This window comes from Schistocerca nitens, chromosome 8 (assembly GCF_023898315.1).
Source record: "Schistocerca nitens isolate TAMUIC-IGC-003100 chromosome 8, iqSchNite1.1, whole genome shotgun sequence".
Taxonomy (NCBI): domain Eukaryota; kingdom Metazoa; phylum Arthropoda; class Insecta; order Orthoptera; family Acrididae; genus Schistocerca; species Schistocerca nitens.
This window is the reverse complement of record NC_064621.1, coordinates 532,569,038-532,587,528: the sequence shown is the minus strand read 5'-3', so window position 1 is coordinate 532,587,528 and position 18,491 is coordinate 532,569,038. Positions and strand designations below refer to the sequence as shown.

General features: G+C 41.2%; 1 protein-coding gene across 2 annotated transcripts in view; it reads right to left on the bottom strand.

Moving 5' to 3' along the window:
* The window catches only part of LOC126198928 (mitochondrial inner membrane protease subunit 1-like), a 53,545-nt gene that overhangs the window by 22,809 nt on the left and 12,245 nt on the right, over window positions 1-18,491 (bottom strand). For both annotated transcript variants that reach the window (XM_049935566.1, XM_049935565.1), the window contains exon 2: window positions 110-307. In XM_049935566.1, coding sequence (XP_049791523.1) covers window positions 110-307 — 198 coding nt within the window. The remainder of the gene's footprint in view (window positions 1-109; window positions 308-18,491) is intronic.

The following is an 18,491-nucleotide window of genomic DNA, read 5'->3' as shown; positions in this document are numbered from 1 at the left end:
TAATTGATAGGAAAGCAAGGTACTTGCAGTTTTATCTGAATGAATCTATTAAAACAAAGTGAAGGATTCTGCAACAAAATATTAAAAAATGCATGACTATGAAACATACCACTTTACATGAAAATCCCATCAGCTTCCTGTCCCCAGGAAGGCCAGTTACTCTTTTACAAATATGCTGTCTTGGATTTGTTGGCGATCTTGATATAACAATGTCTCCTTTCCTGATCTGTTGTAGCCTTGGTGTTATATGTTCAGAAAGCAGAATATTGTTGGAGAAAATAGTTGGTTCCATTGAAGGTCCTGAACACTTTAACCATAAACAATTATCATCATAAAGAGCAGAAACCAATATTAATAAAAACAAACATTTCATTACCTTACAGGTCTTTTTATATTATTCACTTCAGTACAGAGGTCCTGTTGTCTTATTCATGCTAAAGCAGATACCAACAAAACAACTTCACAGAATATTTCTACTTTTTGTCATCTATGAATTCTCTTGAATGCTAAAGAACATCATGTTTAGGATGAATGGGACAGTTAAACATTATATATATATATATATATATATATATATATATATATATATTATATTACATGAACACTAATTTACAAAATAATAAAGACAGTCAACCCCTCGCCTGAAAATAAATGAAAGGTGGTGCCTAGCTCTCAGAATTTAATATCCTTATTATGAAGTATTAAAATGTTACAGAACATAAGAACACTGAACCAACAGACTATCTGTTAACTTCTACCATATTCCCATTTGGACTGTCTACCAAGAAATATATTTCGTCACTCCATGTCTGACGTCATTGTTGTTGTTGTTGTTGTTGTCTTCAGTCCAGAGACTGGTTTGATGCTCGCTATGCTGCTCTATCCTGTACAAGCTTCTTCATCTCCAAGTACGTACTGCAACCCACATCCTTCTGAGTCTCCTTAGCACTTGGTTGGTTGGTTGGTTGGTTGGTTGGTTGGTGTGCTGAAGAGGAGGAGGGAGAGGGACCACAATGCAAGGTCATTGGTCCCTTGTTCCCAGTAGAACAATTACCCAAGGGTAAGAAGAAAACAAAGAAGATGTATGGCACAATAACATGAGAAAGGAAGAACCAGAAGAATGACAGAAGGATAACAAATACTACAATGGGCTAAACAGGTCACGAAAGTCACAGACACATGCAAGAAACAGGGAGAAGAGACTAAAAACAAGAAAGCAGACTAACATGGCTGACTGACCATGAGATTAAAAAGGAGAAGCCAGCCACTCTGAATAAAACGTAAAACTAAAGCTGCTATTGAGTCATTCTCGCCCAACACTGATGGTAGGGTGCTGAGAAAGTTGAAGGTCCATCGCAGAGCGGCTAAAAGTGGGCAGTCCAGCAAGAGGTGGACAACTGTCATTTGGGAACCACAGAGACACTGAGATGGGTCGTCACGACGGAGGAGGTAACCATGTGTAAGCCACGTATGGCCAATAAGGAGCCGACAAAGGACAACTGATTCCCTGCGAGAAGCCTGCACAGAAGACTTTCACACATTCACAGTCTCCTTAATAACACACAGTTTGTTGTGCATACTGTTTGCCACTCTGTCTCCCAAAGCCGAAAAACCTTGTAGTGTAAGACAGAACGCAGGTCAGTTTCAGAGATGCCCATCGCCAGGAGCAGTTTCCACATAGTCTGTTTTGCCAGCTTGTCAGCAAGTTCGTTGCCTGGTATTCCGATGTATCCTAGGGTCCACACAAACACCACTGAACGACTGGACTGTTCCAGGGCAGAGATGACTCCTGGATGTTCACTACCGAAGGATGGCAAGGGTAGCACTGGTCGACAGCTTTTAAGCTGTTCAGGGAGTCAGAACAGAAAAGAAACGACACACCAGAACAGGAACGGATGTACCGAAGTGCACGAGATATGGCCACAAGCTCTGCAATGAATACACTGCAGCCAGCGGGCAAGGAATGCTGTTTATTATGGCCTCTGTGGACATAGGTGAAGCCAATATTACCAGCAGCCACTGAGCTGTTGGTGTAAACAACTTCAGAGCCCCGGAACACGTCAAGAATCGAGAGGAAGTGACAGCGGTGAGCGGGGGGTTAACGGAGTCCTTAGGGCCATGCAAAGGCTTCGGCCGAGGTGTACACCATGGAGGTGTACGTGAATGGACCTCGAGTATAGGTAGTAAAGGGAAGGACTCCAGTTCGGAGAGAAGGGATCGCACATGAAGTGCAATCGTGAGCCACGACCTGGGCCACCGATGCTGGACATGAACTGTCGCAGGTGGGAAAAGGAGGCTGTAATTCGGATGCTCAGGAGAACTACAGATGTGTGCATGTCAGATCCGCAATGGAGGGACTCCGGCCTCCACCGGACTCGTTCTAAAACCTCCTGTTGCTAGGCGAATGCCACAGTGGTGCACTGGGTCAAGTAAACGCAACACTGAGGATGCCGCCAAACTGTAAACCAAACTCCCATAGTCAAGGCAGGATTGTACAAAGGCTCCGTAAAGCTATAGCAGCTTAGAGCGATCTGCACCCCAGTGGTGTTGCCCAGGCAGTGGAGAGCATTGAGGCGCTGCCAGCATTCCTGCTAAAGCTGACGAAGGTGAGGTAGCCAAGTCAATCAGGCGTCGAAAATCAGTTCTAAGAATTGATAAATCTCCACTACAGTGAGTGGATCATCATTACGATAAAGGTCAGGTTCTGGATGAACGGTACGACACCGACAAGTGCACGAGACACGACTTTGCAGCTGAAAACTGGACGCAGTGGGCTACAGCCCACGACTGTGCCTTGTGAATGGCTCCCTGTAGGCGCTGCTCAACAACACCAGTACTGGAAGACCAATACGAAATTCAGAAGCTATCCGCATACAGAGAAGGGGGAGACCGACGTCCCTACAGCTGCTGCTAGGCCGTTAATGGCCAGTAAAAATAACATATCACTCAATACAGACCCCTGTGGAATGCCATTTTCCTGAATGGGGGGTAGCAGGCTTGAGGGACACAAGATTATCAGCGGTAGAGCAACCCTGGTGGAAGCCGCCCTGACATGGAGCCAGTAGGGCACGAGAATCCAGAACCCAACCCAACCACTGACACACCATACGTTCCAGCAGCTTACAGAGAATGTTGGTGAGACTGATGGGCCGACGGCTATCCACGTCAAGCTGATTTTTACCGGGTTTTAGCACCACAATGATGGCGCTCTCCCACCATTGTGATGGAAAGACTTCCATCGCATCAGATTCGGCTGAATATAACGAGGAGATGGCACTTGTAGTCAAACGAGAGATGTTTAATCATCTGACTGTGCACCAATCCGGCCCAGAAGCTGTGTCGGGGCAATGTGCAAGGGCACTGAGGAGCTGCCACTCTGTGAATGCGGCATTCTAGAGTTCACTGTGACATGTAGTGAACAAGAGGACTTTCCCTTCCATCCACCGTTTGAGGGTGCGAAAGGGGGGTGGGGGGTGGGGGGTGTGTAGTTCTACAACACAGAGGCTCGAGCACAGTTCTCAGCAAAGTGCTTCGTCCAGATTTGGGAAGGTGATGTATGGCACCCAATGGTCAACATGTACCTCTCCCAACACTCCTGTTTCAGTCAGTTTGTAAGCAGGTGAACACATTCCTGTTTCAGTCAGTTTGTAACCAGGTGAACGTGGGCATGGAGCCTTTAAGGCAATTAGGTACTCTAGGGAAGGGTGCCACTTATGTCACTGTAGAGCTCGCCAATGCTCATTAATTGCCTCAGTGACTTCTGGTGACCACCAAGGGACTGTCTTTCACCGGGGGCACCCTAGAGAATGAGGGATTGCATTTTCCACTGATTCAGTCTCCGGGACTGAGGATGATCGTGAAGTCCTACAACCAGCTACATTTGGGCACTTCAGCCACTAGCGGCTGTCATCTTTCCCAATAGCAGAAACCTGGGAAAGGAGTGACCCAAGGGACCCCTTCTTCACGAGAGGAGCCAAAGAATACTTGCGCTTCTCCATCTGAGAAGTGGGGACTGGTGTCCCTGATAGTTGGGGGGACAGTGCTCCTGAGGTAGGTGGTGCGGGAGCAACAGGGAGTGAAGTGCCCCCCACCATCAAGGGGACAGGTGCAGTCTTCCAGTTCTGAGAGCCGACTGGAATTCACGGAACTGTTAAGGCTACAACTGTTCTCATAGCAGCGGCATAAGACTAGGTTATAGCCATAGGATTTAGGTGCTCAAATTTCCTCTTGGCCTCAGTGTAGGTCAGTCAGTCCAGAGTCTTTTATTCCATGATTTCCCTTTCTCACTGTAAAATCCTGCAGTCTAGTGAGCAAGGGGAATGATGCTCTCCGCAGTTGGCAAATATGGGAGGCGGGACACATGGAGTATTGGGATGGTATGGATGTCCACAATCTCAACATGTGATGCTGGAAGTACAGCAGGAAGACATATGGCTGAACTTCCAGCACTTAAAGCACCGCATTGGGGGAGGGATATATGGCTTGACATCCCAGCGGTAGACCATAACCTTGACCTTCTTGGGTAATGTGTCACCCTCTAAGGCCAAGATGAAGGCACAGGTGGCAACCTGATTATCCTTCGGACCCCAATGGACGCGCCGGACAAAATGAACTCCTCGCCGCTCTAAGTTGGCGGGCAGCTCGTCATCAGACTGCAAAAGAAAGTCCCTGTGGAATATGATACCCTGGACCATACTTAACCATTTTGTGAGCCGTGGGAAACATGCTTCCCACTACAATGAACTCACTCCTAGTCCTGTGGGATTCACAGTTCCCACCTCTGTACGGTGCTACCACCTAGTAAACAGTATAGGGTACTACTTCCAATCAGAAGTTCTCGCCGTTTTTGCTGTACCTTCACGCAAAGGCATTGTATAGCTGAGTGTTGCTCTGTAGAGGAGCCTTTCAGTGCTGTTTGCTTGACATTTTGTGATTTTTTTCTCAAAGCTATAGTATAAGGTTAATACTTTTAATTTACCCAAATTTATGAAGGAAAACATAAGACTGGAACGAGGAGAATTCCAGTTTGAAACAAAAGGAGCCATTTCTGCTGTAAAATGGATGGATAACCATCCAGTCACTTTCCTGTCCTCAATTCATGACCCATGAGAAACAGCCACAGTGAAAAGGAAAAACAAGGATGGTACTAATACAGAGATTTCTTGTCCTGAAGTTGTGGCAGAATACAACAAAATAATGGGTGGTGTCGATAAGTTTGATCAATTACGAGAAAGGTATGCTACTGGCAGACGTTCTGTGAAATGGTGGCACAGAATATTTTATTTCCTGGTGGACGTTGCTGCACTGAACAGTTTTATCCTGTAGAAAATAAGCAAAAGAGAAAGTGGACAGCATGATCAGCTCACATACAGGATCCATCTAGCCAGACAATTGATCGCTGGCTTCTCATCCCAAAAAAGGCGTGGGCGAAAACCTGTCTTTCTGGCAATAACAGGTAAAGTACCTGAAGATTTTCGTCGTGTGGCTGTTGGGGAGCATCAACCCATTTTAGGAGAAACCTACTAGACGTGCCGTCATTGTAGTACCAAAGCTGCGGAAAAGAGCACTCGCTGTGTTTGTACATATTGTCAAATACCACTTTGCATAGACCCATGTTTCACAAAATTTCATGGCAAGTAATTGTGAACAATCATTGTAACAAGAGAAGTAAATTTATCAAATAAATATGACATATATTGAAAAAGTTGTTTTTGTCATTTAACTCCAAGGAAGGGCAGTGGGAAGAATACTTCCCACCTTGTTGTGTGACTTCACTTTCACAGTTGGAGCAAATCTGATGTTCTGTATGATAAATATACCTATATGCTCTCCATTCATTAAAAAAAAAAAACTGCTCAATAATTTTGCCCACAAAAGGGTTAAACTCTTATGAAGCGTGATGGTAACTGAAACCCCCACCCCCCGAGAGGATGCCGTTTTTTATTAAGACTGAGCCTGACCGCATTTTGGACAAGCCTTCCACCTCCCCAAAATTGTTCTCTAAATGCTCTACAAAAAACAGAGGCTTGATCAAGACAAAGGAGTCCCCATCAGCTCTCATACATACGAGGTAACGGGGCGAATAAGGTTTGCTGCAATCCTTAGCCTGGCATTCCTCCCATGGTGCGGACAGGAAGGGGAACGATTTAGGATCATACTTCCTTATTTAGGATCATACTTCCTTGCATTGTACTGAGACTTGGAACGCTTGGAAACTGCTGGCGTTTGATCACCAGTAAGTGATGATGTGGTGCGCTTCATCGCGCATTATCCGGCCTGATGCCACCCACTCCAACCAGGGACCCTCCCCACGGGCACCACCCAACTGCAGCAAAGGTCACCTAGCAGGATGACCATTGCCAGGAGTCCCGATGCCCCAGGGTGATGGGCATCTACTCCTTGTCATACGTGGGGAGTTACTGGTGCAGTCATCAGCAGAGCGATCCCTGTGTAGTCAGGGGGCTACAACCAAGAGGGTACATGGCGGCCCCACCACAACGGACTGGCTACTGTGCTGATATGAGGTGCAAAGAATTCCATGGTCATTGTTGGTGCAGAAAATGACACTGCATAGTGGGTGGGGGAAAACACATCCAGAAAGGAGTCCTCGCTCAAGAGATGGAGGATGAGTGTGACTGCAATGCCATGACGAGAAAGTGGGCTAAAGATCTCAATGCACGATGGACGCAATGCACCATGTAATGTGCCCATCCCCAATTGGCTCGCTCTTTGGGAAAATTTTTAAAAATAGAGATCAACCCTACAGGGAACCATCACATGAAGGCTGAAAGGTGTGAGACTCCTTTTAGTCGCCTCTTACGACAGGCATGAATACCTTGGGCCTATTCTAACCCCCGAGCCAGCAGGGGGGGCTCCTTAGTGTATTCATCTCTTGGTCTCCCTCTACGATTTTTATCCTCCATGCTGCCCTCCAATACTAAAATGGTGATCCCTTGATGCCTTAAAACATGTTCTACCAACCGATCCCTTCTTCTGGTCAAGTTGTGTCACAAATTCATCTTCTCCCTAATTCTAATCAGTACCTCCTCATTAGTTATGCGACCTACCCATCTAGTCTTCAGCATTCTTCTGCAGCACCGTATTTCAAAAGCTTCTATTCTCTTCTCGTCTAAACTATTTATTGTCCACATTTCACTTCCATACATGGCTGCACCCCATACAGATACTTTCAGAAAGAACTTGTTGACACTAACATCTACACTATATGTTAACAAATTTCTCTTCTTCAGAAACGCTTTCCTTGCCACCTTGCCATTGCCTAGTCTACATTTTATAACCTCTCTACTTCAACCAACATCAGTTATTTTGCTCCCAAATAGCAAAACTCATCTAATACTTTGTGTGTCTTATTTCCTGAATTAATTCCCTCAGTGTCACCTGATTTAATTCGACTACATTCCATTATCCTCATTTTGCTTTTGTTGATGTTCATCTTATATCCTCCTTTCAAGACACTGTCCATTCCGTTTAACTGCTCTTCTAGGTCCTTTGCTGTCTCTGACAGAATTACTACGTCATCGCCAAACCTCGAAGTTTTTATTTCTTCTCCATGGATTTCAATTCCTACTCCAAATTTTTCTTTTTGTTTCCTTTACTGCTTTTTCAATATATAGATTAAATAATAACATCGGGGATTGGCTACAACCCCATATCACCCCCTTCCGAACACTGCTTCCTTTTCATGCCCCTCAACTCTTGTAACTGCCATCTGGTTTCTGTACAAAGTAAATAGCCTTTTGCTCCCTGTATTTTACCCCTGCCACATTCAGAATCAGAGTATTCCAGTCAACATTGTCAAAAGCTAAGTCTACAAATGCCAGAAATGTAGGTTTACCTTTCCTTAATCTATCTTCTAAGATAAGTCGAAGGGTCAGTATTGCCTCGCGTGTTCCAACATTTCTAGGGAATTCAAAATGATCTTCCCCGAGGTTGGCTTCTAACAGTTTTTCCATTCATCTGTAAAGAATTTGTGTTAGTATTTTGCAGCTGTGACTTATTAAACTGATAGTTTGGTAATTTTCACACCTGTCAACACCTGCTTTCTTTGGGACTGGAATTATGTCTGAGGGTATTTCGCCTGTCTCATACACCTTGCTTACCAGATGGTACAGTTTGTCATGGCTGGCTCTCCCAAGGCTATCAATAGCTCTAATGGAATGTTGTCTACTCCCGGGGCCTTGTTTCGACTTAGGTCTTTCAGTGCTCTGTCAAGCTCTTCAAGCAGTACCGTATCTCCCATTTCAGCTTCATCTACGTCCTCTTCCATCTCTATAATATTGCCCTCAAATACATAGCCATTGTATCAACCCTCTATATACTTCTTCCATTTCTGATACATAATGTATATCCAACGTAACAGCTATTGGGAATCTCCGCCCTAGTCATGCTTTCCTGTATCTTTCTAGGCAAATTTCTCCCACATATCAATCTTTGTAAACTGAAATAAAATTTGTATGCTGCTGTTGTTATCACCATCATCATCATCATCATTTGGTGTATCTTCTTTCAACATTTCATGGGATGCTCACTTGTTATCCCAGGGGAATGGGAACCCAGACAAAGTAATGGAGACTCAGAGGTGTGCAGCAACTACTGAAGGCTGTAACTTTGCTTTGGAACTAACAACAACTGTAATTCTTCACCGGTGTGTTTGTCAACTTTTAATTCTGTTTTACCTGTTTAATACACTGCTATCTCTAACATATTGTAAAATGAGCAGTGGATGAATAAACAATAATATCTAATTTTCTTTTCTTCTTTTTTGCATAATGTAGGTAATGGCATATTTCATGATTGCATATCTCCAAATGGAATAAAAATAAATAACCAAATAAAATAAAATGTTTAAAGTTGTAGGAAGGAAACAGATCATGCTTTTTTATAGTTGCATGGTTAGTCACTCAAACCTGGCGGTAAAACAATTGGGTTCTGTTTTTAATATTGCAGCTAATTGTGCAACACTGCTGGCAAATATCATAAAATGAAGAGTAACATTATGAATACTTTAATGCAATATGTTAAACTCTAGATCGTCTACAAACTGTATTGGGAGAAAAGTTACGCCATGAAGAATACACAGGTAAAGCATGAAATTTGAAATATTTAACATATTGCACTAGTTGTAAAAGTAAACTACATTTTGAGCCAAAATAACCAACTCATTGCAACAAAATCTGTATGTAACAAAGACCACAGCACATTGATACACGAACGCCAATGAGGAGGTGAAGGAAAAATGGTTTCTGTACTTCTACAAATAATACCGGAAAATTGTGGACATTATTTTACTATGCATCACTTGTTGGAATAGAATGCTGAAGATTTCTTAAGGCTATCATTTTTGTAGGCAGTGACAGACATTGGGTGACCATTAAAACAGGGAAGACTGCAGATACCCATTGTTTCAAACTGTTACTGATACAGCTTTAATTGCTCGTGTGACTTGCCCAAATGCAAATTGATGTCTTTTATCAACCTACAACTCAACTCTCTTGAAGTTAAATGTAGTGAGGGAGCAGTATAGAGTCCTATTTGTGTTGATAATGGCAAGAAACAAATGAAAAAATGAATCCCAGTACAAGATATAACTTACACATCTAAAAATTTCAAGAGGTAAGAAAAGCTTATTGTCTCCCTACACCAAAAATAAAACCAAGAACAGTGTTAGATGCCCCAACTTAACAATACGATCTGGGTAATTCTGGAATTTAACCCATGACAGTAGTACAGCTACTACACGATCATTTTCTTCCCCTTTCTTCCACCAGTAAGATTCCAGCCACTTATTTCCGAGTCAAAAGCACAACAAACACATGCACTAATAGCCCCAAATATCGAAGGAGATGCTGACACTGTGTTAACCACATTACACATATTTAAATCACTGGCACCAATGAATTACCTACCAATAAGTCTTCTAACTGAACATTGTGTATAGCCCCTAAAACTGGTGTGCCTTATTGAGCTCTGCAGATAGCACTCACCAGCATTTAATCAAGCAGATCCAAGATGAGTGCCACCTCATAAGCTGTTTTAAGACCTTGGATAGGAAGGAAGGTTACTTTCTCTCTCTATGTGCTGTATTGGTTGGTTGGTTGGTTTGTGGGATTTAAGGGACCAGACTGCTAGGGCCATCGGTCCCTTTTTCTATGAACTTGAACACCCACAAAGAATAAAAACAAACAACGGAGATGACAAGAGAGGACACAGGAGAAGAAAGACACAGACAGAGACCATTAAAAAGGAATTAAAATCACACCGAGTGCGATAGTGGTTGGCTGACCATAGAAACAAAAAATGAAAAGCCAACCACCAAGAAACGCACTAAAAACCCCAGTCTAAAATCGTAGGCCAAAGGCCAGACTTAACACAAAAGGACAAACAGATCAAGCGATAAAAACCCCCTGTGCATGAATAAAACTCAAAACTAAATCCGCCATCGCAACATCATCTGATAAAAGTGCAGGAAGCGTATCAGGCAGTGCAAACATATCCCTGAACGGAGTTAAAAAGCAGGCAGTCCAACAAGATGATGACCACCGTCAAAGCTGACCCGCAGCGACATAAAGGTGGGTCTTCACGGCACAATAAATAGCTGTGTGTCATGCAGGTGTGGCCAATGCGCAACTGGCAGAGGACAACAGAGTCCTTGCGAGAGACTCGCAAGGAGGAACACCATGCACCAGTAGCCTCCTTGATGGCCCAAAGTTTGTTGGGTGAAGGAAGGGTGCGCCATTCTTCACCCCAGGAGCGAAATACCTTCTGTCGCAGAACTAACCTGAGGTCACTATCCGAAAGGCCAATCTCCAAGGCTAGTGCACCGATAGCCTGTTTGGCCAGCGTGTCAACACATTCATTTCCCGGGATGCCAACATGACCCAGGGACCACACACAGGCCATAGAGCGGCCGCAACGGGCAAGAGTATGGCGGGACTCCTGGACAGCCATCACCAGGCAGGGGCGAGGGAAACACTGGTTGATAGCTCATAAACCGCTCAGGGAGTCACATTACATATAACGAAGGACTCACCTGAGCAAGAGCAGATATACTCTAGGGCGCGAAAGATGGCGACCAGCTCGGCAGTGAAAACACTGCAGCCAGCTGGCAATGAGTGTGGTTCATAATGATCCCCTAGAGTAAGAGCATAACCAACATGACCAGCAACCATTGAACTGTCAGTGCACACATCAGAGCCTTGAAATGCGGCAAGGATTGAAAGATAGCAGCGGCAGAGGGCCTCCAGAGGGACCGAGTCCTTCGGGCCCTGTGCCAAATCGAGCCGAAGGCATGGGCGGGGCACACACCACAGGGGTATACACAGAAGGGCCCAGAAAAGAAGTGGAAGAAGGAAAACCTCAAGCCCAATGAGAAGAGCTCTGATGTGAACCGCGATCATACACCCTGACCGGAGTCGCCGTTCTGGAAGATGGACGACCGACTGACGGAACAGGAGACGATAATTGGGATGCCCGGGCAAGCTACAAAGGTGTGTAGCATAAGCAGCCAGTAATCGTTGGTGCCAGAACCGCAATGGAGGGACACCTGCCTCCACAAGTATGCTGTTGACAGGGATTGTCAGGAAAGCTCCAGTGGTGAGTCGGATCCCACTGTGAAGGATGGGGTCCAGCAACCACAACCACAATACATGGAAGAGACCTGGAGACACTGGAAGGTTTCGGATTGATTACATAATGGTTAGACAGAGATTTAGGAACCAGATTTTAAATTTTAAGACATTCCCAGGGGCAGATGTGGGCTCTGCCCACAATTTATCGATTATGAATTGTAGATTAAAACTGAAGAAACTGGGGAAAGGTAGGAAATTAAGGAGATGGGACATCAATAGGTTGAAATAACCAGAGGTTGTTGGGAGATTCAGAGGGGACATTATACAGTGGTTGACTGGAACAGGGGAAAGGAATACAGCAGAAGATGAATGGGTAAATTTAAGAGATGAAATAGTGTAGGCAGCAGAGGATCAAATATGTAAAAAGACAAGGCTTAGTAGGAATTCTTGGAAAACATAAGAGATATTGAATGTAACTGATGAAAGGAGAAAATATAAAAATGCGGCAAATGAAGCAGGTGAAAGGGAATGCAAACAATTAAAAAATGAGTGACAGGAATTGCAATATTGCTGCGCAGGACACATGTAGCAGCTGTATGAATATCAAGAGCTCAGATGGTGAACCAGACCTAAGCAAAGGAGGGAAAGCTAGAAGGTGGAAGGAGCATATAGAGAGTCTATAGAAGGGAGATGAACTTGAAAGCAATATTACAGAAAAGGAAACAGACGTAGATGAGATGGGAGAAATGAAGACATTGACAAAGCTCTGAAACATCTAAGTCAAAGCAAGGCCCTGGGAATAGATGATGCTCTGTCAGAATTACCAATACCTTTGGTGGAGTTAGCCATGACAACTCTGCCATCTGGTGTGCAAGATGTATGAGACTGGTAAAATACTCTCAGACTTCAAAAAGAATGTACTAATTCCAATTCCAAAGAAAGCTGTTGCTGACAGGTGTGAAAATTACCAATCAATCAGTTTAATAAGTCATGGTTGCAAAATACTAACACAAATTGTTTACAGAAGAATGGAAAAACTGGTAGAAGCAGACCTTGGGAAAGATCAGTTTAGATTCTGGAGAAATGTAGGTACACATGAGGCAATACAGACTCTATGACTATCTTAGAAGATAGGTCAAGGAAAGACAAACTTACATTTATACTATTTGAGGACTTAGAGAAAACTTTTGAAAATGTTGACTGGAATATTTTCTTTGAAATTCTGAAGGTGGCAGGGATAAAATACAGGAACAAAATGCTATTTACAACTTGTGCAGAAACCAGATGGCAGTTATAAAGAGTCGAGGGGCATGAAAGGGGAGCAGTGGTCGAGAAGGGAGTGACACAGAATTGTAGTTTATCCCTGATGTTATTCAATATGTAGGAATTAAAGTTTGGGGAGAAGAAATAAAAACTTTGAGGTTTCCTGACAACATTGTAATTCAGTCAGAGAGCAAAGGAGAAAGGAGGATATAAGATGAACATCATCAAAAGCGAAACAGGGATAATGGATTGTGGTCAAATTAAATTGGGTGGTGCTAAGGGAATTGGATTAGGAAACAAGGAACAAAGTAGTAGACAAGTTTTGTTGTTTGGGTAGCAAAATAACAGGTGATGCTCAGAGTAGAGAGGATGTAAAAAGTAGACTGGCAGTGGTAAGAAAAGCATTTCTGAAGAGGAGAAACTTGTTAACAATGAATATAGATTTAAGTGTTAGCAAGTCTTTTCTGAAGGTTATTGTCTGGACTGTAGCCATGTATGGAAGAGAAACATTGAGGATAAACAGTTTAGATAAAAAGAGAACAGACGCTTTCAAAATGTGGTGCTTCAGAAAAATGTTGAATATTAGATGGGTCAATCACGTAACTAATGAGAAGGTACTGAACAGAATTGGGAAGACAAGGAATTTATGGCAAAACTTGAACAAAAGAAGGGATTGGTTGCTAGGATACATTCTGAGACATCAAGATATCACCAATTTCATATTGGAGGAAAGAGTGAGTGGGTAAATCATAGAGGAAGATCAAGAGATGAATACAGTAAGCAGATTCAGAAGGATGTATGTTGCAGAAGTTATTCAGATATCAAGAGGCTCACACAAGATACAGTAGCATGGAGAGCTGCAGAAGTCTTTGGACTGAAGACTGCCACCACCGCCACCAACAACAACAACTGTAGTCATAAGAAACAACATTTTCTTCCATTTTTGTAAGTACACAGTTATACATTTCTGAACATTTAAAGCAAGTTCCCAATTTCTGCAATACTTTGAAATCTTTTCAAAAGCTGATTGAATATCTGTGCAGTTTCTTTCAGACAGTATGTCATTACAGATAACCGTATCATCTGGAAACTGAGCTTACTATTAATACTGACATATTAATAACATATTAGAAAACTATGTAAATATTTAAAGTCCTGAGAACCAGCCACAGCCTCCTGATCAAATCTTTGTAGAATTAATCTAAAACTCATTGTCATGGAGAAAATTTATTTTATGTTCCCAAAACTAAATTTTACAATTTATTATTCATATCAAGGCCACCAGTTTCCTCCAAAATGCAAAGCATTCTCATTTCAAGTTCTTGGAATTGGTGAACTGCTAAACATTGTGTTCCACATCAAATTAGGGAGTGACAAAATCACCAGTTATTTTAAAAGCTACAAAAAAATGCTGATTTCTGTAAAGCTTCCAAAACAAGGAAAGCCGAAACATTAGTCTTTATAACAAATGCCAATGCTGATGTCACTGAAACATTAACTTAACTTCGAGAAGGAAATCGGCACTAAGCTTGGTGAAGAAACTATCACAGAAGTTGTCAAAAACTTTAGTAAACCCTTGTTAGGGATTTGAAGTTGACTCTTCCTTAAGTTTTAAAGAAAGAAGACTGACTGACTTCACTGTCACCCACAATACCTCTAGTATTACAGTGATACAGTAATGTGTGCAAACAATTCTGCCAGAGTAGCACAGTTAATAGCCATTTGTACAGCCAACCCTCCACAGAAATCTTTACTTCGACCTATGCAACGGCAGCCAAGAATGTGATGTCATTAGCCACCTGATAACCGAAATAATCTCTTTTGAGACAAATCTCGTTGACACCTGGCTCATATTTCTGTATTTGTCACCTTTCAGCACATATTTTCTTCATAATTTACTTTTATTTTGTGGAAAACAAACTTGCAAGAATATTTTAATTCGCCTGCAGGTCTAATTAACGTGTCTTCAAATGTTGCAGCTATTATGCATGGGTATTTTAATAAACTGAGCACAGTTTATCCACCCAGCACATCCTGTTCCAGTCCTAACACTGGAATATCCAGTCTGATATAGGCAGGAGCAGCTTTGACAGCAACAGTATCATACATCAACTTAAATTACAACTTTTTCACAGTTTTCAGTGGAGAAATGACCAGCTGGTTCTCTCTTTCTCCAACTTATCCTGCCTTCTTCCCCAGCTGTATACCAAACGCTGCAATGCTTGAGATAATCTTCAGAGATCAATAGGTTCCACTGCTCTGCTGGCCTGCCCCTTTTTCTGATTTGTCATCAATTAAACAAGTTTGGTATGTGGCTGACCAGCAAATTCTTTGTCATAGTATTCCACAATGCACTGTTGAGGGTTTGTATCCTTTTACACCTACTGCAAGAAGGGAGATTTCCCAAGAATATATGATAGCCCTCTTGGGTTCCATGTAACAACGCATAGGATCCCACTGTCGTAAGTGCGGGCACAGTTTGGCGATCCTTGTAATTTGTGTCTTGCTATATGCCATATAAAGTTCATTTCAGTCACATTTATACTCCTTGGTACTGAAATTGCCACAAATGTTGTTTCTTGCACCTGACAGAAGATGATATTTAAAAGTATTATTACTTGAAAATGTGTTTGGTTCCTTGCAAACTGTAACCAAGCAAATCATATTCAGCCATTCCGACAGAAGTGAAACTAAACTCTTCAATTTTCTTTAATCTTTAGTTTTTGGAAATTAATTTGTTGCAGTAAAGTTCAAAGTTGTATACTCTGTATAAAATCCACATGGGAGCACTGCAATTTCTTCTTAATTGTGAATGAAAATTAAGGTATATGTTAATATGAACACAAGCTCTTCAGAAACAGTTTCAAGAAGACAATTTTTCTATAGTATGTTATGATTAATTTTCATATTTTTATTTTTATAAAGTCTTTAGGTGTTCTGTTACTAACATGTATAATGTGTAAGTAGGCTGTTTATGTTTTCTCCGTAGCACAACAATACGTTACAGCACAGTACTTTCTTCATCACGGCAATAAGCGTAATAACTAAGATATCTATACACAAAGCATTTCACTTTTGTTTATCATGAGGTAAGTACATTGACTTCTGCAGAACTTAGCTTTCGGAGGACGATAACTACGAGACTTCCACAGAGGTTATCTTACAACATGACGCACAGTTTAGCGCTACAGTACACGTATTTGAGTGATTAATTTTGTACTTAAAACATTTATTTTTTAAAGATATTTGAAGTACAATGATACAAAGGTTTTCCATGATACATTTCATTCCGTTGCTGTAATCTGTAACACCTGAGGGTGTAATTACAGTAATCCTCAGGGGGGTACACGTTTACTTTGTGTACCATGTGTTTGGCAAGCACAAGGAGCCCTAGCTAATATGGTATTTGCTTATACAACTTTACACATCGGTACCATATTTCTCTAACACACAAATTACACAGCTATCTGATCATTTAACTGAGAGAGACAAACGTTTTTACTACATCAGTGACAGATGTTTATGCAATTACACAGTTGGATAACTTCACACTTATGAAATTGTATTTTGTCTGTACTTTGTGAAATGCTCATATTTTTTCGGAACCATTGTGATACTATGAGAGCTTTGAATGATGTATTTGGTAAGGGAGCATGATTTTTAAAGTAAGTTTGAGGTAAATGACACTACTGACATGAGCAGAGAATTTTTTTTTTAGGTTTTGAAATTATTGCAGAAAGCTACGACGATTTTGAGATTTGACTGAGGTGTTATGATGTTATTTTTACGACGACGATGTGTATTATGCTGTTGAGGTATGTTTATGATCAATAAGCTGATGCTATATAAGGAATGTGATTACGTGTTTATATGTATACGAATAATGAATAGAAGTTAGGGACTCTGGTTTGTGAAAAAAGGATGTTGGAAACCGAGAATCGTACTTTAAGAGTTATAAAATGTATGTAAATGTGTGAGTGTATTACAATGCCGACGAAAATTTCTTGGACACTGTTATATTCATAGGATTTTGTTTCTACACATTTGTAACGTAAATTTTCGACCTGTGAAATTTTTATATGAGACTGTCACTGTAGCGGAAACTGGTGTCGTAAATATTTCGGTAAGAAAGTTAAGTGACCACCTGCACGTAATGCGTTGTGGGCACCCAGCTGGGCGACAGCCGCCCGAAAAACATTATCCTCGCTATTGACGTTCCTTTGTAGAAAGCATCGCAAAAACGACACGGTCGAACTTGAAAACATATGATTATACTGTGGAGCTCTTAATTTATGATATTTACTAAAATGCCTAATAAAACGATGAGAAACATTTCACGGCTATTGTCGTGCTAGTTGAGAGAAATGCCATATGGCTTGCTTTATGTATTTATTAACTCATTTTGTTTAATATCTAGTTTCTAGCTGCACTTCAGCGTTGGTTAAAATAAAATTTTATAGATGTACTAATACAAATATTTTCAGTCTACAGATCGAGTAAATAATAATTTTTTTTCAAAAAATGAGGGAGCACAAAAAGACATTTACCTTCACAGGAACTGCATACATAATTTTCTTTTCAACTACTTGGTAATTTTTTTGGTAGAGTAAGTTATCGTGATGCATCACTCTAGTGTTAAGATGTGACATAGGTATTAGACATGGCCATTTTTAGTGTAATATTTTGTCTGCTTGAGCTTTGTCATGTTTAGATATAAGCTGCTGTTTGCCAGGCATAGTGTTACTGAATTTGACTTTGTGTTACTCTGCTAAGCCAGTTTACTACTGATTTATTTTTCTTGTTTGCTGCTCATTGCCTTATATTAGTTGTAATTTATGCTGCTTGCTTCGCCATTTGTATTTTTGATCATTGCTGTTTGTGTTAATTGTTTTGTGCTGCTGCATTGCCTCGTCCTTTAGTTTAGCATCTGAGCTCAGTAGATTTAAGTTAGCTTAAGAGGGGGTAGACTATATAAGAGAATGAGTTGCGATGAATTGGAAGAAATGCATTGAGAAGTTATATGAAAACGATTTGGGCCAAAATGAGTATTGTACAATGAGCCATAATTATTTTGAAAGAAATATGGTTAGATACAGAAAAGAGGTGTAGATAGGACTTTTTGGGAATAATGATGAATGAAGGGAGATCTCCAAGAAGTAAAGAAAGTTTTGTTTGCAAAATACTGCAGTAAAACAAACCCTGTACTTTCCTTTTGTATTATTATGCTATGTGTTTGTGTACCCTTGTGCATTTGTGTACTTCCTGTCTTTATGTGTTTATCTGATAAGACTTATGCTGTAGAATTTTTCTAGTACTAAGCTACATTCACTATGATGAGGAATACTGTTATCCTCAAATATAATTTGCATTTACAATATGTTATTTACTTTGTAAAGATGCTTAGACATTATTTATTCTGTTTTGTTTTAATGCTCATGTGTGAAGTCGATGTTTCAATAATTATTCTGATCTTTTATGTATGTACTTATGTCATAATTCCTGTAACACTGATGTGTATGTTTATTTCTATTCTGTTGTAAAGCCTGTATTACTACAAATTTTATCTGTATTGTTATGTTCTTTAATGATGTATTTTGTACCTTTGTAATTGTATTCTTATGTTATAAAATTGTAATTGAT